The sequence below is a fragment of the Hemiscyllium ocellatum genome, chromosome 23 (genome assembly GCF_020745735.1).
Source record: "Hemiscyllium ocellatum isolate sHemOce1 chromosome 23, sHemOce1.pat.X.cur, whole genome shotgun sequence".
In the NCBI taxonomy this organism is placed as follows: Eukaryota; Metazoa; Chordata; class Chondrichthyes; order Orectolobiformes; family Hemiscylliidae; genus Hemiscyllium; species Hemiscyllium ocellatum.
Window position 1 is genome coordinate 27,310,444 of NC_083423.1, and position 23,564 is coordinate 27,334,007.

The 23,564-nt window shown below is 43.9% G+C and overlaps 1 protein-coding gene across 1 annotated transcript in view; it reads left to right on the forward strand.

Annotated features, from left to right (window-relative positions):
* LOC132826718 (lysine-specific demethylase RSBN1L-like) overlaps nucleotides 1-23,564 on the forward strand; it is a 71,106-nt gene that overhangs the window by 35,560 nt on the left and 11,982 nt on the right. The window contains exon 5 of the mRNA XM_060842831.1: nucleotides 22,728-22,895. Coding sequence (XP_060698814.1) covers nucleotides 22,728-22,895 — 168 coding nt within the window. The remainder of the gene's footprint in view (nucleotides 1-22,727; nucleotides 22,896-23,564) is intronic.

The window sequence follows — 23,564 nt, forward strand, 5'->3', positions numbered from 1 at the left end:
AACATCTTGTGGGCAGCACAGAGGTTTGATGCCACCCTCTGACAACCTCCTGTGTGAAGTTTGCACTTTCTCCTCATGTCTGTCTGGGTTTCTGCCAGGTGTCCCCATTTCCTCCCACACTCTAAAGATTTTCAGGTTATGTGGATAAGCCATGCTAAATTGCCCACCTTGTTTAGTGATGTGTAAGTTAAATTCATTTACCATGGAAAATACAGAGTCAGAGGGATAGGTGCAGGTATGGGTCTGGGTGGAAGACTGTTTGGAAGGTCGAAGTGGATTCATTGAACCAAATGGCTTGTTTCCACGCTATAGGAATTCTATGGAAATCTCTAATTCTCCTTTTGTATTCAGTTTCTTCACTCTTGAGGTTAAGCTTGCAGCTCTTACTTAATAAGATAATGTCCAGAATTCAACATGATAATGCACTAATTATTTTCTGTGTGGGAAGCTTCTTGTCTTTTGGATCTTTAAAAATGTACAGGTGGTATTGATCAATATGACATGCAAATCAATATAAAAGATATGTTGTGGTAATGACAGTCATGGATTAAGGAAAGGCAGACTAAATATATGCTAAATATTTCTGGTTACAGGTTCTTCAGGGAAAAATAGAAAAGGAAGGAGGGATGGTGATTTTTGGTTAAGGAGAGCATTGCAATACTGGAGAAAGGACAGTTCTATGGATTCAAATTTGGAATTAATTTGGCTAGGGCTAAGGAATAAGAAAAGTGCAGTTACATTGCTGAATGTAAAATATAGACCACCAGCTAATGAGAAGGGTATAGTGGAACAAATCTGAAAGAAAATCAGAGAACCCTAAACATGATAGACTACTTACATCGGTGGACTTTAATTATCTGTATTTCAACTGGGATAGTATAAGTGCAGTGAGGAACAAGCATTCCTAGGTTGTGTTCAGGAGAATTCTCAACAGCAGTTCGTGTCCAGTCCAAAAAAAGGAAATACTGATGGACCTGATTCTTGGGAATGAGTTGCATCAAGTGGATCGAGTGACAGTGGGGGAAGCCTTTAAGGAACGTTCGTCATTGTATCATAAGGTTTAGGATGATGCTTTCTAATGTATGTGTTTCCTTAAGGAAAGGTCACTTCTTAATGCTACTAAACTATAAACCTACCTAATACCATGTGATCTTTATTCTGTTCAATCATAAAATTCACAATACAAATAAATTCACATTTTCATTCTAAGAGGGCTCCAACAAGAATGAAAGTTAAGTGTTAAACCCCTTGGTGTGCACACACCAAACCCCACGTGCTACAAGTTCAAAATCCAAACTCTAAAAGAGATCTATAAAAATCATGCATCTTGCATTTTAGGCAGTAATTGCAGTTGAGAAATAAGCTAAATATAGGTGGTAAAAGAAAATGTGAGAAGCAAAGAGGGATTATGGAAAAGCATTGGTAACTAACATAACAGCGAATCCCAAGGACATATGTACACATGCACATACACGGTAAAAGATTGATAAAAAGAAGAATAGGACCAGTTGGAGCCCAAAAAGGGACTATGTATTTAGAGGTGAGAAGCATGGTTGTAGTTTTAAATGAAAACTTTACATCTGTCTTTCCTTCAATTGGATGCTTTTCCGGCCGTGTTGACAGAGGAGGAAACTCCATCACTAGAAGGTTTCAAACTGGTGAAAGGTGAGTTGTCAGTACTTAAAGTTGACAAGGCACCAGGACTGAATAATACATCCAAAGATATTGAAGAAAGTGAAAGTGGAAATTGCAGACTGGCAATTATCTTGCAATCTTCTCAAATATATCGTAAGCCTGTACTGTTGCTAGAAAACTATGATCTAGTGAAATTAAATTGTAACAGTTATTTACCTTTATGCTTTATTGAAGAGGCAACATTTTGGAGGTTGGTGAGCCTCAAAAAAGTGTCTGCCCTGGTCCTCTGTCCGTTTATCAGAGCTACAATGCAGAACTACTAATTCTGTATCCAATGGATACAATGCAATGCTTCTGACCTAATGGAATTCTTCCGAGTTGTAATGCAAGTTGCGCAACATATGAGGATTTAGTTTGAAGTGCAGAGTTTGATGTTCTGGACTGGAGAAAGATAAAATTGACAGTCGTGTTTGACAACCATATGCATTGCCATCTGGGAGATTTAGAAATAGGTTTTTTTTGTTATGTTTGTTTTAGTGAAGCATTGGAGCTTACCAGATAGCAATGTAGTGTAGTTGCATTTATTATGCTATTTGAAAAATATATAATCTTATCTCTAGTGTTTGTGTATATGTTACTGATAAATTAAATGTTTCTTGTTGCCTGTAATTATAAAATACATAATTCTGGCTCCTGATTTCAGTAGACATTTTCCTTGATAAATTATAGCTTGAAATAGAGAATTATTTTTCTCTTGGGTTTGACTTCTTAAACACTGATTAACATTAAAAAAGGCTTCCGTTTTTACGAGCAATGCAGTTGTTAAATAGTTTTTGTTCTGACAGTTCCTAGTCACCTCTGTAGTGGCTAGATTAATATATTGCCTGCCTATATTCATCCTATCCTATAAGTTAAGCTGAACAGATTTTGAAAATAATTATCCATAAAATTCTTCACTGTTGCAATGTCAAATTCCTGCAACCACCTTCCTAACAGCACTATTTCCCCCTGCTACCAAAGGACTGCAGCAGTTCCAGAAGGCAGCTCACTTCCACCTTCTCTAAGGCAATTAGGGATGGGTAATAAATGCCAGCCTAACTAAATAAATAAGTGCTTGTTTCTGAAGATTGGTTATCTTGAAATATATTTAGTCAGCAAAACTTGAGTTTTTAATGCAATGTTTTTATTAATTTAATGAATACCTTTAAAATAATTAGAGAAAAGTAAGTTAGTATAAATTAATGTGTAAACAAGTAATTGAATATGGATGTAACTGTCTTTAGGCATAATTTTATTCATTTATTTCAAGTAGCTATGTTCTCAATTTTTGCTTCTGAAGTAAGATCTTTCTCCCAGATTAGATTAGGTTAGATCTTACCTTTCTCACAAATATAGTAGCCTATGAAGCACGGTGATCCTCAGTTTGCAGTGGGTCACAATATTTGCATGATATCCCAGTCATAGAAAGTGCATAATGTGGTAATGTTCTAAATTGTTTTTGGCAAGATAAACTGTCTAGCTATTAAATAGTGGAGATATGATTCTTTATCAATCTCTTAAACATGTTGGCCTCAAATCAGTGCGGAGTAGGACGGAATCGTTTTGAGAGGATCAAAAACATCAGCCTTTGGAGAGATCACTTCAAAGAAGTCCTAAACCACAATACAATTGTAATGAGGATGTGTTTGAGGAAATCCACCATCTTTTCATCAAAGATGATCACAGTTGACTACCTAGTGTGGTGGAAGTTGAAGCTATGATTAAACACATGAAGATACGAAAAAGTCTGAAGTGAACAGGATTCTAGTGGAGATTTTCAAACTTGGAAGATCCATCATCTCCATCAACTACTAAATCTGGAACAAAGAAGAAATCCCTGCTGATCTCAGGATACTGCCATTACCACCGTGCTCAAGGAGAGATACAAAATGTGACTGAGAAATACAGAAGAATCTCCCTCTTCTCCAGTGCTGGGAAGCTCTATTTGTTGCTTGATGCCTTTTCCCAGTCTCTAAAGAAAATCTTCCAGAAAGCCAGCATGATTTCTGACCAAACCATACAACTATGGACCTGATTTTTACTGCTCAACAACTCCAATAGAAATTCTAGGAACAACTGCAACCACTCTTCATGGCCTTCTGACCAAGATTTTTAACTCAATCAAGAGGCATATGCTGAAGAAGACCCTGTGGAAGGCAGATTGAGTAGAGAAATTCATCAGTGTCCTCTGCTGCCTCCTTGACAAGATGTCGGTGACAGTCCTCACTAATTGTAATCTAACAGAATTCTTTGAGATAAAGACCGGGATCAAGCTGGGATATGTCATTACCCTGACCTTTTCTCTATCTTTATGACCACAAACCTTCATCTTGTCAGAACAGACTTCCCGGTGTTGTGGAATTCGGCTGCAGGATAGCCCTAAAGCCTTTCAACGTCTAACTGGTTGAAATCCAAGAAGAAAATGACACTGACATCTCTTATGTAACTTAAGTTTGTGGAATGTCATCTCCTTTCTCGGAAGAGAAGTTATAAACCTCAATGTCTTTGTGGAAGCATACTGACAAATTGGTCTCCATCTCAACCTCAAGAAGATTCAAGTCCTTTACCCAAGTATCCCAGGGCAAGTTCCAGTCTAACTCTCCATTAAGATCAATTGAGAAAACCTTCCAAGCATAGAACATTTTCCCTAACTGGGGAGCCACCTCTCATCTAAGGCTGACTTCGATATAGAGTTGCAACATCATATCCAATCCATAAGTAACATCTTCAGATGCCCAAGGATGAAAGTTCTCAATGACAGCAACATCCATCCTGATGCCAGGATCCTTGTGTATAGGACAGTCCTCTTTCTGACACTGCTCCATAGCTCAGAAACATGGATTACATAGAGATTTCACCTCAACGCCCTGGAGAGGTGCCATCCTCTGTTTGAGGCAGATTCTCCATGTCTGACCTTGAAAGAGCAAGGAGGCTATAATCAGCTGAGACCAACTCCACCTGGCTGCCCATGTGCTTAGGATGGCTACCAAAGCAAATTCTCTTTATCCAGCTCCTGGAAGACATTCGAACAGGAGGAGGACTGAGGAAGTGCTCAAAGACTCCATGAGGGCTTACAAACACCTGGGAGACCTTTGTTCAGAAGAAACCAAATTGGTGGGTGCCTCCTGTTTGAAGGCACGCAATTCTTAAAGAACACTCATCGGCTAGATGGAGTTTGGAAGAAGCACCTGAGAAAGGAATGCCAGTGATCTCTAAGTGAAGTAGTAATTCCACCTCCCAGAAACACCTGACAAGCGTCTGGCCAAAGATGGGGCTTTCTGAGAGGGTGCAGCATAGAAATGCCTCCAGTGTGAAAGCGGGCCATTTGGCCCATCAACTCCACGTTAACCCTCTGAAGAGCATCCTACCCACATATACCCTTGTAACCCTACATTTCCCATTGCTACTCCACATAACCTAACATCCCTGGATACTATGGACAATTTAGCATAGCAGTCCTGCACATCATGGGACTGTGGTAGGAAACTGGAACACCAGCCATGCAAGAAGTCACAGAACCCATGAACAGTGACACAAAATTTCTAGGTGGACAATTATACTTGTTAGCAAGTGATTGTCATAGACAACAATTGTTGAGTTGTGATTCAGTAATGAACTGTAAATGCTACATCCTAAGCTCCTACACAAATTATTGGAATTCTGAAATCTGGATTTGATTTGTTCTAAAGCTGGTTCTGTGGTTGTTTGCTTCAGCTGCAAAGAATTCCGAAATCTAATTCATGATTACTAAAATAATCTCTGGCAGATAGACTTTAGTATTGAATTTCTCCCATGAATAGTCAGGTGAATCTAACACAAACCTTCCTGAAACCCTCATGACAACTGTGGCATCTGTTAATAGCTTCTACCTCTTTCCCCTGAATCTTGGAATGAGACTGAGGGAAGGCACATATACACTAGCGCCGCAAATAACTGATTTAAGTAGCGGCATGCACAAGCATACATGTACGATTTGTCCTGGAATCTCACCTGGCTACATGTGTTATACCTAATATCAAACATTTCATGCTTCATTCCATTCTTTGTAATTTGGTCTTTGCCTGCTGGCAGTCTTCATTCATGGAATGTTAGCTTCACTGGTTGCATCAGCATGTATTGCCCATCCCTAATTGCTCTTGAGAATGAAGGTGGTTGGAATAACTCCATGAAGATCAGTATCCTGTCTCCAATCATCCTTTGCTTGCTTGTAGAAAAACCTTGGCGCTGGCCGAGCTCCCTTCAAGCCAGCTCTCCAAGTGAACAGAATATCTTGACACTCCTCTTTTTAAGCCGGGGCTCCCTGATTGGGGCTATTAATCTGGCTCAGACAGGGAACTCATTTGATGAGATCCACCTGGCTGGCCTCATTACAATCATGACATTCCTCCCCCTCTGAGTCCGAAGACATAGGTTGGTCCTTTCTCTAGTAATGCCTCCTGGGGCATTTTAACAACAGATCACATCCCTCTGACTCTGTCAGATATGGGCAGTTTGTAACTCGAAGGAGCTCATCTCTTGCACCTAGAGCAGCTCAGGAGAAATTCAGTCTTCCAGCATCAAAGTTGTCACTGTGACAACATCCGCTGTGTCCATCTCAATTCAGAGATCCCTTCAGCACTTGGTGGAGAGGGACAGCCCATATTTTCTAACAGTCTTTCTGACTTTTTCGAGGAGCAGGGCATGTTTTTGTTCCTGCACCATTTGCAAATTTGCAGCTTTGTATGATTGCCGTGCTTCTTCAGGGCAGTTGCTGCTACCTGAACTTTTATAAGTCACTGGTCCTGACCTTATTTCTGACCCATGTAGGGCCATTTCCATGGTTCCTATAGCAAACATAGTCTCCTGCAGTAAACTGTCTCTCTTGCTTGGTGCAATCTGGTGACTTTTGGAAATACTTAAATTCCCTATCGTAAACAATGGCCCATTATCTGTGACCAGATGCATTCAGTTTTTCTATCAATGTTCCACATCCGACCGTTCTGAGTGGGCATTTATAATGAGAACATTGAGTACATGAAAGGACCTGCATAGTTGATGATTAAGGGTCCAGGGTTTACCCAGCCATTTCCACAAATGTAAGGGAGTAGCTGGCAGTAATTTTTGTCCTAGTTGGTATTTCTGGGCACTTTCCCACCAACATAGATATGTCATCCAAGTCTACCTACCCAACATAACTTCTTGCTCATGTCTTCATTTTGGAGATCCTGGTGGAGTTCAACCAATATCTGCTGGTGACCTTTGCTTGGGATGATCACTTGTTGCTCATAATATATTGTCCTCTACTGTCATCTGGTCTGTCCAAGTCCAAAAATGTTTCAGTTCTGGTTGTGACGGTTTCTCCATCGCCAGCTGCTCTGTTTTGACAGACTGGATCTTTCCGCATCCAAAGTCTGATACTGTCAGCTATAACTGGAACTGTCCAGAAAGTTTAAAACCAATACAGACTCCTCCAGTGGCAATATCACCAGTGGTATGTCCACCAGTGGGTGTCGACTCAATGTATTCACATTCGCCTCTTGGCCTCCCAGCTGGTTTTCCAACTTGAAGTTGTATGCACTTCGTATTAGAGCCCATCATTGAATTTGGCCTTCAGCTATGTGAGGCAATGCCTTGTCCTCTTTAAGTAGAGGTACTAGGGATTAGTAGTCCATTATTATGACAAATTTACATCATAAAGATATTGTTAGAACTTCCTGATTCCAACTATGACTGCCAAACCTTTCTTCTCTATCTGGGTACTTAGGTTCTGCGTTAGCCAAAGGCCTTGATACGTACTCTATTGGGTGTTCCTCTCCATCGGGCTACGAATGAGGAAATAATACCCCATTGTAGTATAGGGAGGCATTTCATATCAATACCAGATCTTGTTTGGGACCATAGTGTGCTAAGACCTTGGGAGATGATACCTGTTTCTTCAGTTTCCTGAAAGCTATGGCTTGACTATGTAACCATTTCCAAAGCTGCTCCTTTTTTAAGGACTTGATGCAAAGATGACAGGATGGAAGTTAAGTTATGTATGAACTTTCCATAATTTACCAGCTTAAGGAAAGACCTGAGCCCTCACTTTATTTTGCAACGGGTGTAGCCAGGTCTTGCCGTCTCTGTAATCTATGGTTATTTGGGGTGCTTGGAACACTCACTTTTTAGTTCTGAGGCATAAGCCTGCCTGGGAGGAATGTCTAAGGACTATGTCCAAGTTCTCTCAGTACTCCTTGTTGATTTTCCCTGTTTATTAACATCATTGAGATAAATGGCAACTTTGGGGGACCTTGCAAAATGTTCTCCATGGTCCACTGACAAATTGCATAAGCTGATGATATCCCAAATAATAGTATCATATATCAGTACAAACCCTTATGGGTGTTAATTGTAGCATAGTTCTGGGAATCCTCATCGAAAGGTACTTGCAGGTACATGTGGCTCATGTCCAGCTTCGTCAAAGACAGTTCCTGCAGCTTTGACTATAAATTCTCTGGTAAGATTGGGTATGTATCCAGCTGCGAAAAGGGGTTTACCATTTGTTTAAAATCACCACAATGGCAAACTGACCTGTTGGCTTCAAAATCAGTATGACTAGTGCTGCACACTTCGCAAACTGGACTGATTTGATGATTCCTTCACTTTCCAGCATACTGGTTTTTGCCTCTACCTTTGCCCGCAAGGCAAATAGCACGGCGGGCCTTGCAGAATTATAGAATTGCTTCCTGCTCAATGTGCAAAATGGCCTTTTTTCCTTTGATAGTCCCTAGTCTGAGTATTTAATTAGGACTTCACTCAGGGAGCCATTTTCTAATTGAAAAATGTTGAGCTGATCAAGTTGATTCGCTCTCAACCAATTTCACTACATGATACTTGGGCCCAAGCCTTTTATTACAATTACTGGCTACTGAACAAAGTCTTACCATTAATCTGTAAAAGTTCCCCAGTATAGTTTTCAGTCGAACTGATGTCTTGAGCAAACTTAACATTTGGAGTCCAGAGCGAATTTTGGTAAAGACTGCTTCTGTGATTACTGAAATAGCTATGCCAGTATTGTCCTCCATTAGAACTGGATGATTATTTAACTAGACATTTGTTTTGGTTCTGATTTGGATGTTGCTGAGCAGTTTAACTGTAGGTGAACTTTACAGAGTGTGTACTCTCCTAAAACTGGCCTATGAGTTCTCTTACTCAAGTTAGGTCTAGTAGGACTCCCTTGCTATCTCTAATCCACATACTGGCAGCAACTACAATGGCAGAGGCTTTGCTTTACTGAAGGTTTTAGTGTGGGCTGACCTCGAGTACCTCTGTTCAGCGTATGTCCTGAGTGAGGCTATGTAATTGCCTTCACCCAAGTGGTGTTTGCTAAGCTGAGTCGGACTGGCGATGGTGTCCACTTCCTTCCAAATACCCTGCAACCCATATGCTGTACTTGCTGCATTTTCCAATGATAAAGCCAGTTGTAATGCTTGATTGAAGTCCAGTTGGCCTTCAATGAGTCGGTGCTGTTGCATGGTTACATCATAAATCCCACATACTAACAGGTCGCTCAGCATCTAATTAAGTATTAAATCAAAGTTACGTGCCTCTGCCAGTTGTTTTAATAAAGTCAAAATTCCGCAGTTCTCAGCTTGCTGAATAAAAACGATAGCATCTCAGAATTTGAGGAGAGCTAGTCATAATATTCCTTAACTAAATCAGTCAACTTAGTTTCCCTGGTGCCTCAGGGAAAGTTTGGATCCTAATAACCGAAAAAGCAACAGTTCCACAAGCTGTCACAATTACACGTTGCTTTTCTCATCTGCCCCAATGTCATTTGCCTGTTTTTTTTTAAAAAAAGCATTCTTTCCACATACCGGGGCCTAGTCTTCAGGAATGAATGAGTCACGCTTCCCGAATAATGGCATGATGCCAGAAATGCTTACCTCCGTTCAAAGGCAACTGTTGAAAGCAAGTTCCTTCAAGAACATTCTTTACTCCCGTCACCACTGAAATAACGTCACTGAGGTTGGTATCCTGTCACCAAGTTACCCTTTAGAACATAGAACATAGAAGGATACAGCGCAGTACAGGCCCTTCGGCCCTCGATGTTGCGCCGACCGAATCCTACCTAACCTATACTAGCCCAATAACTTCCAAATGCCTATCCAATGCCCGCTTAAATGACCATAAAGAAGGAGAGTTCACCACTGATACGGGCAGGGTATTCCATGAACTCACAACCCGCTGTGTGAAGAATCTACCCCTAACATCTGTCCTATACCTACCACCCCTTAATTTAAAGCTATGTCCCCTAGTAACACCTGACTCCATTAGCGGTAAAAGGTTCTTAGTATCTACCCTATCTAAACCCCTAATCATCTTATACACTTCTATTAGATCTCCCCTAAACCTTCTCTTCTCCAATGAGAACAGCCCCAAGTGCCTCAGCCTTTCCTCATAAGATTTTCCTACCATTCCAGGCAACATCCTGGTAAACCTCCTCTGCACTCGTTCTAAAGCTTCCACATCCTTCCTATAGTATGGCGACCAAAACTGCACACAATACTCCAGATGAGGCCTCACCAGAGTCTTATACAACTGCAACATGACCTCAGGACTCCGGAACTCAATTCCTCTGCCAATAAAGCCCAGTACACCATATGCCTTCCTCACAGCACTATTTACCTGGGTGGCAACTTTCAGAGATCTGTGTACATAGACACCAAGATCCCTCTGCTCATCCACACTACCAAGTAGCCTACCATTAGCCCAGTAATCCATCATCTTGTTATTCCTACCAAAGTGAACGACTTCACACTTAGCTACATTGAATTCCATTTGCCACATTTCCGCCCAGCTCTGCAACTTATCTATATCCCGCTGTAACCTACCACTTCCTTCCTCACTATCCACAACTCCACCGACTTTTGTGTCATCCGCAAACTTGCTTACCCAGCTTTCAAGTCCTTCCTCTAGATCATTTATAAAGATAACAAAAAGCAATGGTCCCAAAACAGATCCTTGTGGTACACCGCTAGTAACTGCGCTCCAAGATGAACATAATCCATCAACTACTACCCTCTGTCTCCTTCCAGCCAGCCAATTCCTAATCCAAACCTCTAATGTATCCTCAATGCCATACCTCCGTAGTTTTAGCATTAGCCTACCATGGGGAACCTTATCGAACGCCTTACTAAAATCCATATACACAACATCTACTGCTTTACCCTCATCCACTTCCTTAGTCACCTTCTCAAAGAACTCAATAAGGTTTGTGAGGCACGACCTGCCCTTCACAAAACCATGCTGGCTATCCCTGATCACGTTATTCCTACCCAGATGTTCATAAATCTTATCCCTTACCATTCTCTCTAAGACTTTGCCCACCACTGAAGTCAGACTCACTGGCCTATAGTTACTAGGGCTATCCCTACTCCCTTTCTTGAACAATGGGACCACATTCGCTATCCTCCAGTCCTCTGGTACTATTCCCGTAGACAATGACGACATAAAAATCCAGGCCAATGGCTCTGCTATCTCCTCCCTAGCTTCCCAATTTATTTACATGTGGAAAATTTTTGACACTGGACCAGCTCCCTCAGAATCAGCACTGAATGTCATAATGTCTGACATTATCTTTTTATCTGTCAACTAGGCCACCCTGATTGACCAGATTAATTGCCCCAGTCAGGAACTCTTATTTTGAGGTCCACTTGGCTCTCCTTCTTACAGTCACTACAGTGATGATCTGTTTTTTTTTTAATTGCTGCAGCCAGTTTGGTGTAGATATGTACAACTATGACATGGGGAGGTAATTCAAGGATTATGACTCAGCAACACTGAAGGAGCAGCAATATATTTCCCAGTCAGGATGGCGAGAATCTCGTAGGAAAATGTGCAGATAGTGTCTGCTGTCTTGTTGATAGTAATAAATATGTGTTTGGAAGATGCTGTCAAAGGAGCCATGATGCTTGTGTTATTGAGGTTCTTGGTAATGATTTTGACACAGTATATGCAATTTATGGACCATCTGAGTCTTCAGTTATACCACTGTCCTTCATTTTGTTTTAGCCTTGCCAATGGTGTCATGCAATAACAACAGTAGTGGTAACATACTTGTCAGGACTTTTCACTTTGTTGCAGTATGCATTTGCTTCTCCCATAAATACTCCAGATAATTACCTGCAAATAACATACTCAAATTTTCTTGTAGTGAAAGAAGTAGACGTAATGCGTTAGTGCTTCAGTGATATGTCTTGATATATGTGTTCCTTTGAACTGTACGTTTGCTGTGTTCACTGCATCAAAATGTCAGGGACTGGAAGACTCTGCTTTTGTAGCAGAAGGAAATAATTGGATCTACACATGGTGAAACTTAAAACTAGCAACAATGGATCCGAAATTGGAATCACCATTGATATTCCTTAGACTACTGAAATCCAAGCCAACTTGAAATGGTGTGCTCTGAAAATATACAGCTGTCATCAGCTTGTTGCCCAATACCAAATTGATGTTATGGAGTTCTTGTGAATAATTCTGCTACCTTTCAAACTGCATAGAAGTTTCAAATGCATGGTTACGTATTTGTATCACTCCGCTTCTACTTAGCAGCACCATCGAGGTCTGCAATTGGATGACAAAATTGGAAGAGGTGGCCTGGTTTGCTGCATGCCTAATGTTCTTGTTACCTAGCCACACAATCCCCAGTGTAAGGATAATTTCCATTATGTCATTACACACATTTGATTGTAGTTGACTTGCTCAAAATGTTGTTTCCCCTTTGTAATTTAGACAACATTGTTCTATTATCTGTTCAAATCCTAGACTAGACCCTTCACTTTGTTACAGTTTCAGTCAAGACCCTCAGAATTTTATGATCTGGTTAGGGATTGGTAACTTTGAAAACAAAATAAATCAAAATTTGACCCAGAAATCAAAAATCCAGCCTCTGACTTATTTCAAAAACAGTTAAAGCTCAGACTGTCTAACCATTTGTTTATCTCAGTTGTCTCTTCTCCTGAGAGTGGATCCCACTGGATTCACAAGATTGTATTCCAACATCAAATTATCAGTACATTTCCAACGCTTTAATTGCTATGAACAGAATCTCACTGCTTGTGGACATTTCTTTGTAATGACTGCCAGTTTCTGCAATTGTACAGGCTTTTTCTTTGTCCAACTGCTTGATCTACCAACTGATTAATGTCCTGGGCTTCCATTGTGCCAGCAACCTTTACCATCTTCTCAGCTTCCAGCAGGCTTCCCTGAGCTCCACAACCATGAGGCATCTGTTTGGTTGTACAGAGCACCATCTTCTGTTCCTAGTTGCTGTTCTGACATTTGAACTGATCTGCATGACCTATGAAACCTTAAAACAGGGTCAACCCTGTTTCTTGGCAGAATCAAGTGCATCAACTTTTGGACAACGTGGTGCTTTAAATGTTGTAATCTCCAGGCAACTAACTCTTGTTCTCTACAATTACCAATATAGAGAACAATGAGAGACACATTGATTTGATTGCCAAATGTGATTTTGTAAACATGTGCAACAGTTATTTATAGATTTGGCTTATTTATTAATTGATATGTTGTATGTGGGAGTGAAATTATTTATGGAGATTGGCTTATGCTTGGTATAACCTACAAATGTGCAAATGAAAAACCTTCCATAGGTGCTGTATTGATATTGAATACTATCAGGTTGCAGGCGAATAATTTTATTTATTTTCTTTTCCGTTTTGTAGGAACATAGGGCCATTGTCTCCCCTTTCTTAATTGTCATTTACAATGACAAGGTTATACTACAAGACAATAATATAGTACTACAATACTATATTACTGAGTACATAGGCACACCAGTTTCTGGATATTAATTTATTTCACATGTAGACAAGGCTTTAACTCAGCAGAATTTGTGTGTACAAAGGAGAGCTTCACAAGTCTGTTTTTAATATTATTGAAGTAGCCTCACTATCAAATGATATTGGTAAATAACTGGATGATAAATTGATCTTTTCCGGATTGGCAGGATGTGACAAGTTGAATTTTGTAGGCATCCATGCTGGCCCTCAGACTCAATGTTCATTCCCTTGACACAGTAGAAGCAACATATACCAAAAGCAAGATGCTATGCAGAAATTCACCACGTCTCATTAGGTATCACCTTCCAAACCCACAGTCTGGACCGTCAAGAAAGAAGAAGGCAACAGGTACATGAAATACCATCACCTGCAAATTCCTCTCCTGACTGCACACAATTTTGACTTGGAAATATACCGCCATTCCCTTCACTGACACTGGATAAATATCCTGCAAAACAGCATTGTGGGTGTGCCTATACCAATGGACTTCGTGGGCGGCACAGTGGTTAGCACTGCTGCCTTACAGCGCCAGAGACCCGGGTTCAGTTCCCGTCTCAGGCGACTGACTGTGTGTGCGTTTGCACGTTCTCCCTATGTCTGCATAGGTTTCCTCCAGGTGCTCCGGTTTCCTCCCACAGTCCAAAGATGTGCGGGTCAGGTGAATTGGCCATGCTAAATTTCCCATAGTGTTAGGTAAGGGGTATGGGTGGATTGCGCTTCGGCGGGTCGGTGTGGACTTGTTGGGCCGAAGGGCTTGTTTCCACACTAAGAGCACAGCAGTTCAGGCAGCATCCAAGGAGCAGCGAAATCGACATTTCGGGCAAAAGCCCTTCATCAGGAATAGAGGAGGGTGGGGGTGGGAAGAAAGTAGCATAGAGTACAATAGGTGAGTCGGGAGGGGATGAAAATGATAGGTCAGGGAGGAGAGGGTGGAGTGGATAGGTGGAAAAGGAGGAAGGACAGGTCCGGACAAGTCATGGGGACAGTGCTGAGCTGGAAGTTTGAAACTAGGTTGCGGTGGGGGAAGGGGAAATGAGGAAACTATTGGAAGTGTTCCGAGGCGGAAGAGGAGGCATTCTTCCTCGAGGCATCTGGTGGTGAGGGAGGCCCAGGACCTCCATGTCCTCGGCAGAGTGGGAGGGGGAGTTGAAATGTTGGGCCACGGGGCGGTGTGGTTGATTGGTGGCAGGTGCCCCGGAGATGTTCCCAAAAGCGCTGTGCTAGGAGGCACCCAGTCTCCCCATGTAGAGGAGACCGCATCGGGAGCAACAGATACAATAAATGATATTAGCGGATGTGCAGGTAAAACTTTGGATGTGGAAAGCTCCTTTAGGGCCTTGGATAGAGGTGAGGGAGGAGGTGTGGGCGCACGTTTTACAGTTCCTGTGGTGACAGGGGAAGGTGCCAGGATGGAAGGGAGGGATGTACGGGGGCGTGGACCTGACCAGGTAGTCATGGGGGGAACGGTCTTTGCAGAAGGCGGAAAGGGTGGGGAGGGAAATTAGATTAGATTAGATTAGATTACTTTCAGTGTGGAAATATATCCCTGGTGGGGGGGTCTTTTTGGAGGTGGCGGAAATGTCGGCGGATGATTTGGTTTATGCGAAAGTTGAGAGGGTGCAAGGTGAGCACCAGGGGCGTTCTGTCCTTGTTACGGTTGGAGGGGTGGGGCCTGAGGGCGGAGGTGCGGGAGGTGGACAAGAAGCGTTGGAGGGCATCTTTAACCACGTGGGAAGGGAAATTGCGGTCTCTAAAGAAGGAGGCCATCTGTGTTCTGTGGTGGAACTGGTCCTCCTGGGAGCAGATACGGCTGAGGCCGAGGAATTGGGAATAGGGGATGGCATTTTTGCAAGAAGTAGGATGGGAAGAGGTGTAATCCAGATAGCTGTGGGAGACGGTGGGTTTGTAAAAAAAAAATGTCAGTGTCAAGTCGGTCATCATTAATGGAGATGGAGAGGTCCAGGAACGGGAGGGAGGTGTCAGAGGTGGTCCAAGTAAATTTAAGGTCAGGGTGGAATGTGTTGGTGAAGTTGATGAATTGCTTAAACACCTTGTGGGAGCACGAGGTGGCGCCAATGTAGTCATCAATGTAGCGGAGGAAGAGGTGGGGAGTGGTGCCAGTGTAATTATGGAAGATCAACTGATCTACGTAGCCAACAAAGAGACAGGCATAGCTGGGGCCCATACGGTTGCCCATGGCTACTCCTTTGGTCTGGAGGAAGTGGGAGGATTCGAAGGAGAAATTGTTAAGGGTGAGGACCAGTTCGGCCAAATGAATGAGAGTGTTGGTGGAAGGGTACTTTTGGAAATGTCTGGAGAGGAAAAAAACGGAAGGCTTGGATGCCCTGCTCATGGCGGATGGAGGTGTAGAGGGATTGGATATCCATGGTGAAGATGAAACGTTGGGGGCCAGGGAAACGGAAGTCTTGGAGGAGGTGGAGGGCGTGGGTAGTGTCTCAAATGTATGTGGGGAGTTCCTGGACTAGGGGGGATAGGACAGTGTCGAGGCAGGTAGAGATGAGTTCAGTGGGGCAGGAACATGCTGAAACAATGGGTCGGCCAGGGTAGTCAGGCTTGTGGATCTTGGGAAGGAAGTTGAACCGGGCAGTGCAGGGTTCCCAGACTGTGAGGTTGGAAGCTGTGGGTGGGAGATCTCCTGAGGTGATGAGGTTCTGTATGGTTTGGGAGATGATGGTTTGGTGATGAGGGTGGGGTCATGGTCGAGGGGACAGTAGGAAGAGGTGTCCTCGAGTTGGTGTTTGGCTTCAGCGGTGTAGAGGTCAGTGCGCCAGACTACCATTGCGTCCCCTTTATCCGCTGGCTTGATGGTGAGGTTGGGATTGGAGCAGAGGGATTGGAGGGCTGTGCGTTTTGAGGGTGAGAGGTTGGAGTGGGAGAGGGGGATAGACAGCTTGAGGCGGTTAATGTCCCGGCGGCAGTTGGAAATGAAGAGGTCGAGGGCAGGCAATAGACTAGCGCAGGGTGTCCAGGTGGATGCAGTGTGTTGGAGTGGGCTAAGGAGTCCTCGGAAGGTGGACGGGAATCCTGATTGTGAAAGTAAGCTCGGAGGCGGAGGCGACGGAAGAATTGTTCAACGTCACGGCGTGTATTAAATTCATTGATGCGTGAACGGAGGGGAATGAAGGCGAGTCCTTTGCTGAGGACTGATCATTCGTCCTCAGTGAGGGGAAGGTCTTGAGGGATGGTGAAAACTTGGCAGGGCTGGGAGCTGGGATCTGGTGTGGGTGTGGAGCTGGGAGTGGGGGCGGACCCTGTAACTGGAGTGGGTGTGATGGTGGAGGGAATGGCGGTGGAGTCATGAGTAGGGGTAATGTTCCCCTCGGGGTTCTGCAGGGTGGGGATAGTGACAGTGGGGTCTATGGGGGGCGTGTCAGCAGAATGCAGGCGAGTGGAAGTGGTGGCAGACATGGCAGTAGGGGTGGCGGAAGTCATTGAGCGTGTGGCATCAGTGATGATGTGATGGGGCAGAAGTGATGTCACGTGTGATCCATGTGAGGAGTTGTGAGGGGCGGAAGTGGTTGTGGGAGTGGTTGTGATGGGGGGCGGAAGTGACATCATCAATCAGTGTGGGGGTGGCAGCTGCATCAGTCCCTTGGCTAATGGAGTCCAAGTAGTCGCAGAGGCCAGGGGAATCTTCTGGAATGTTTGAGGAGTGCTGGTTATAGAGGTGGGTAAATAAAAGTTTGTTGTACTTACAGTTTTTGATGTTTGAATGGAGTTGAAATACTGTTTGTTGACAGTATGAGTTCTCCTGAGGAAGTAGTACAGAGTGGGTCCTTTGCAATTCTGAGAGATTGTGGCCCTCAGCTGAGGCAGGGCTGACTGTAGAGAGGTTAGGTGCTGGCGCATTGATGCAAGCGTGGAGCAGAGGATCTCGACGGAGAACCGTTGCTGGTGTTTTTGAATCTGTAGTCTGTACTGTTTGTCCTGTTTGAGTCTGAACTCTGCTGGTTAAAGGTGGTCCGGAGTCCATGTGGGTTGAGTTGGTTATGGAGGCAGACACTGAGGAAGCAAATGTGGCTGTGGTAGCGAGTTTGTTTCACGACATAGTTGAAGAGCTTCAGGGCAGAGGAAATGATCTGGAAGTTGCAGTGGGAGAGGGACTCCCTGAGATTCTTGTAGAGAGAGGAGGAAAACTTCAAGGCAGGCATCCTTGCAAGAGGATTCGCAGTAGGGTTCCCCTGGCCTCTGCAACTACTTGGACTCCATTAGCCATGGGCCTGATGCAGCTGCCACGCCCACACTGATGATGTCACTTCCACCCCCATCATGGCCAATCCCACAACGACTTCCGTCCCTCACAATCCCTCATGCATCACACATGACATCACTTCCGCCCCTCACATCATCGCTGATGCCACACGCTCAATGACTTCTGCCACCCCTACTGCCGTGTCTGCCACCACTTCTGCCCTGACCAATGCCACTCACCTGCTTTCTGCTGACACGCCCCCCCACAGACCCCGCTGTCACTATCCCCACCCCCCCAGAACCCCAAGGGGAACAGTAACCCTGCTCTTGACTCCACCCCCATTCCCCTCCACCATCACACCCACTCCCAGCTCCACACCCACACCAGATCCCAGCTCCCAGCCCTGCCGGGTTTTCACCATCCCTCCAGACCTTCCCCTCACTGAGGACGAATGATCAGTCCTCAGCAAAGGACTCGCCTTCATCCTCCTCCGTCCACACATTAATACACGCCGTGACGTTGAACAATTCTTCCGTCACCTCTGCCTCCGAGCTTACTTTCACAATCAGGATTCCCGCCCACCTCCAACACACTGCATCCACCTGGACACCCCATGCTGGCCTATTGCCTGCCCTCGACCTCTTCATTTCCAACTGCCGCCGGAACATTAACCGCCTCAACCTGTCTACCCCACTCCAACCTCTCACCCTCACAACGCGCAGCCCTCCAATCCCTCTGCTCCAATCCCAACCTCACCATCAAGCCAGCGGATAAAGGGGGCGCAGAGGTAGCTTGGCGCACTGACCACTACACCGCTGAAGCCAAAAGCCAACTCGAGGACACCTCTTCCTATTGCCCCTTCGACCATGACCCCACCCCTCATCACCAAACCATCATCTCCCAGACCATACAGAACCTCATCACCTCAGGAGATCTCCCACCCACAGCTTCCAACCTCATAGTCCGGGAACCCTGCACTGCCCAGTTCGACCTCCTTCCCAAGATCCACAAGCCTGACTACCCTGGCCAACCCATTGTCTCAGCATGCTCCTGCCCCATTGAACTCCTCTCTACCTACCTCGACACTGTCCTATCCCCCCAGTCCAGGAACTCCCCACATTCGTTCGAGACACCACCCACGCCCTCCAACTCCACCAAGACTTCCGTTTGCCCAGCCCCCAATGCCTCATCTTCACCCTGGATATCCAGTCCCTCCACACCTCCATCTGCCATGACCAGAGCCACCAAGCCCTCCATTTTTTCCTCTCCAGACGTCCCCAACAGTACCCTTCCACCAACACTATCTTTCGGTTGGCCGAACTGGTCCTCACCCTTAACAATTTCTCCTTCGAATCCTCCCACTTCCTCCAGACCAAAGGGGTAGCCTTGGGCACACGTATGGGCCTCAGCTGTGCTTGTCTCTTTGTTGGCTACGTAGAACAGTTGATCTTCCGTAATTACACTGGCACCACTCCCCACCTCTTTCTCCGCTATATTGATGACTGCATTGGCACCACCTCGTGCTCCCGCAAGGTGGTTGAGCAATTCATCAACTTCACCAACACATTCCACCCTGACCTTAAATTTGCCTGGATCATCTCTGACACCTCCCTCCCCTTCCTGAACCCCTCCATCTCCATTAATGATGACCGACTTGACACTGACATTTCTTACAAACCCACCGACTCCCACAGCTACCTGGATTACACCTCTTCCCATCCTACTTCTTGCAAAAATGCCATCCCCTATTCCCAATTCCTCCGCCTCGGCCGTATATGCTCCCAGGAGGACCAGTTCCACCACAGAACACACCAGATGGCGGCCTCCTTTAGAGACCACAATTTCCCTTCCCACGTGGTTAAAAGTGCCCTCCAACGCCACTTGTCCACCTCCTGCACCTCCGCCCTCAGACCCCACCCCTCCAACCGTAAAAAGGACAACGCCTCTAACGCTCACCTTCCACCTTACCAACCTTTGCATAAACCAAATCATCCGCCGACATTTCCGCCACCTCCAAAAAGACCCCACCACCAGGGATATATTTCCCTCCCCACTTCTTTACGCCTTCTGCAAAGCCCATTCCCTCCATGACTACCTGGTCAGGTCCACGCCCCCCCTTACATGCCACCCTCCCATCCTGGCACCTTCCATTGCCACCGCCCACACCACCTTCCTCACCTCTATCCAAGGCCCTAAAGGAGCCTTCCACATCTATCAAAGTTTTATCTGCACATCCACTAATATCATTTATTGTATCCGTTGCTCCAGATGCGGTCTCCTGTACATTGGGGAGGCTGGGCACCTCCTAGCAGAGCGCTTTAGGGAACATCTCCGGGACACCCGCACCATTCAACCACTCTGCCCGTGGCCCAACATTTCAACCCCCCCCCCCCCCCCTCCCACTCTGCCGAGGACATGGAGGTCCTGGGTCTCCTTCACAGCCGCTCCCTCACCACCAGATGCCTGGAGGAAGAACGCCTCATCTTCCACCTCGGAACACTTCAACCCCAGGGCATCAATGTGGACTTCAACAGCTTCCTCATTTCCCCATCCCCCACCTCAACCTAGTTCCAAACTTCCAGCTCAGCACTGTCCCCATGACTTGTCTGGACCTGTCCTACCTTCCTATCTCCTTTTCCACCTATCCACTCCATCCTCTCCTCCCTGACCTATCATCTTCATCCCCTCCCCCACTCACCTATTGTATTCTATGCTACTTTGTCTCCACCCCCACCCTCATCTAGCTTATCTCTCCACGTTTCAGGCTCACTGCCTTTATACCTGATGAAGGGCTTTTGCCCGAAACATCGATTTCGCTGCTCCTTGGATGCTGCTTGAACTGCTGTGCTCTTCCAGCAACACTAATCCAGAATCTGGTTTCCAGCATCTGCAGTCATTGTTTTTACCTGTCCCAATGGACTGCACAGTTCAAGAAGGCAACTCCCCACCATCTTCAAGAGGATTAGGGATGAGCAACAAATGGTAGTGAAGCCTACATGCCATGAATGATTTTTTTTTAAAATCATTCGGGGAATTTAGGAGAGGAAAGTTTGTTGTGAAGATAATAGAATAAGGATGCAAAGTTATGTAGGTTAGGTTGGTACAAATCTGGCAGATAGAATATAATGTGGGGAAATATGAAGTTTACTTTGGCAGGAAGAATATAAAAGCAGGATATTATTTAAACAGAACCACTGCAGAATTATGACAGACCTTGACATTTGAATGCGTGTTTTGCACACGAGAATTCATATGAAGGGTAGTAGGATGTTGTCCTTAATTACAAGAGGAGTTGAACATAAAAGTATGGATGTTATGCTTCACTTTTACAGGACAGCAGTAAGACCACCTCTTGAATATTGTGTTTTATAAATACATATATATTTATAAAAGCGCGCGCACACACACACGTTCTGCTGTAACGCGGTAGTTCTGTTCTCGTGCAATCCCATATCATAAGAAAGTCACGTGATAGCAGCATCATTTAACCTAATGGGTCCAAAATCACATTGTAACCAACACATATTTGAAAAATTTGCACTTTAGAAACAGTGTCCTAATTTGTCAATCTCATTATAGCGAATTTGAGAATTAGCGAAATACGTGGTATAGCAATACACCCTGTGTGGAGTTTTTGTCTCCTCATTTAAAAGAGGATGTAAACATGTTGGAGGTGAAGTTTGCTAGACTGACACGTGGAATCATCTTTTATGAGGAAAGATCGGATAGACTGGCCTTGCTCCCACTAGAGTTTGGGAGAGCAAGGCGTGACTCAGTTGAAACATATTGATCATTCTGAGTAATCTTGTCAAAATGGACATAGAACATTTCCTCTTGTGGATGAATCCAGAACCAAGAGACATGGTTTTAAAATTGAGGGTCACCTTCTCGGACACAGGTGAGGGGAGATTCCTTTATGGTTCGTTGAATTTTAAACTCAACAGATAGTGGACATCTGATCTTTTTTTAAAATCAAATGTAGGTAATTCTTGTCAAACAAGGGATTTGATGAGAATGTGGAATTCCGAGACAAATGGTTCAACCATGACCTTATTTGAATGGTGGAGCAAACTTAAAGAGCCCAATGACCTTGGACTATTCTTAATTTATATGTTTGTAATTATTTCATTGTTAACTGATAATTTGTTAGAAGTAGATGTGAACTTTTATTCCAAAAGTATGTTCCTAGTTTCCAATTGTATTTAATTGCAAAAACCCATTTTGTTTATACTGGCTTAAAAAAAGTTGAATTAGCTGTTAAAAACAATTGCTTTAAGCTTTGTAAAGTACAGTTGATCTGTCTTAATACATCAGAAATTTGAAACTTTAAATTGGAGAATAGTGGTATGTGGCATTAATGAAATAAACTGGGTACTGTATAGGTACGGATTAATAGGCATCAGTGCAGCTGGAGTGGAGTGAATGGAGAGAGAGAAATGGAATTCATAGGGAAGGCCATAGCCTGGTGATATTACCTCTGCGCTGTTAATCAAAGTAATGTTCTGGAGACCCAGATTCAAATCATACCATGGCTGACTAAAATTTGAATTCAAGAAAGAAAAAAAATCTGGAATTAAATTTCTAACCATGAGCATGAATCCATTGTCAGAAAAATCCCATCTGGCTAACTAACATCCTTTTAGGGGAGGAAATTGCTATATTTACCTGGTTTGAAATATATGTGACTTCAAACCCACTGTAATGTGGTTGACTCTTAACTGCCCTCTGGTTAATTCTGAATGGGCAATAAATGCTGGCCTAGCCAGTGACACCCCCCTCCTGTAAATGAATATAACAAACTTCTATTTTGTACCATACTTTGGTTTAGCAATTTATTCACATTTTTTCTTATTAATAAATTAAGATTCAGACTGCCTCACATTGTATATTTATCTTTCCATCTTTGCATTCCATCTCTTTGATGTTTGAATCCCTGCAGTTGATTTGAAAGCAAAGAATCTGAACAAGATACAAAGTTGGTCTTATTTTATATTTACACTTTTATCCATTTCTTTCAGAACTACCAATGAAATAAAAAATTTACAGTATCTACCTCGTGCAAGTGAGCCACGCGAAATGCTGTTTGAGGATAGGACTCGAGCCCATGCGGATCATATTGGACAGGGATTTGAACGTCAGACTACAGCAGCTGTTGGAGTGTTGAAAGCTGTACAGTGTGGGGATTGGTATGTGAGCTAACCACTTCTGTCTTTTGTTAACTATTAACTGTTGAAAATATATCATCTTTAGTTCCTGATTTAACCAAAATGCTGATTTCCATACAAATTACATTTCTAGTGTTTCATATATGGTACCCAAAGTTGCTCGTGGCTTATTAGTATCTGCATCTGGTGCAATTAAACCTTCCTTAATGTTGAAACGGAAATCTAAAGGAACAAAAAACTATATGATTTTAATAATTTTGAGATTTTAAGAGCCATGAAAGAAGAAACGTTAAGCTACGTGTCATGATAAGCTAAGCATAGATATTATAAATATGGACCCTGCGTCTAGCTTAGGGTCTTGGGATCATCATCTGAAAATGCAGCTAGGCAAATTGACTTCAGTCATTTGTTGCTAAACATCACACATCTTTTGTTCTTCATGATTTGCTGTAGAAGCCAGGAATACCAAAGTATTGATGACTTTATTTAATTAGGAAGAGAAACAGCATTAAAAATTACAGTAAGTTTCCGCTTAGGCTAGGTCCCTTTAAAATGGATTCACTATAATGTTACTAATAAAGTAATGTCAGTACATAGCCACTGGGAAGAAAGATGCACCAACACCAGCATCCTTAATGAGGCCAACATTCCCAGCATCAAGGCACTGACCTCCCTTGGTCGACTGCGACT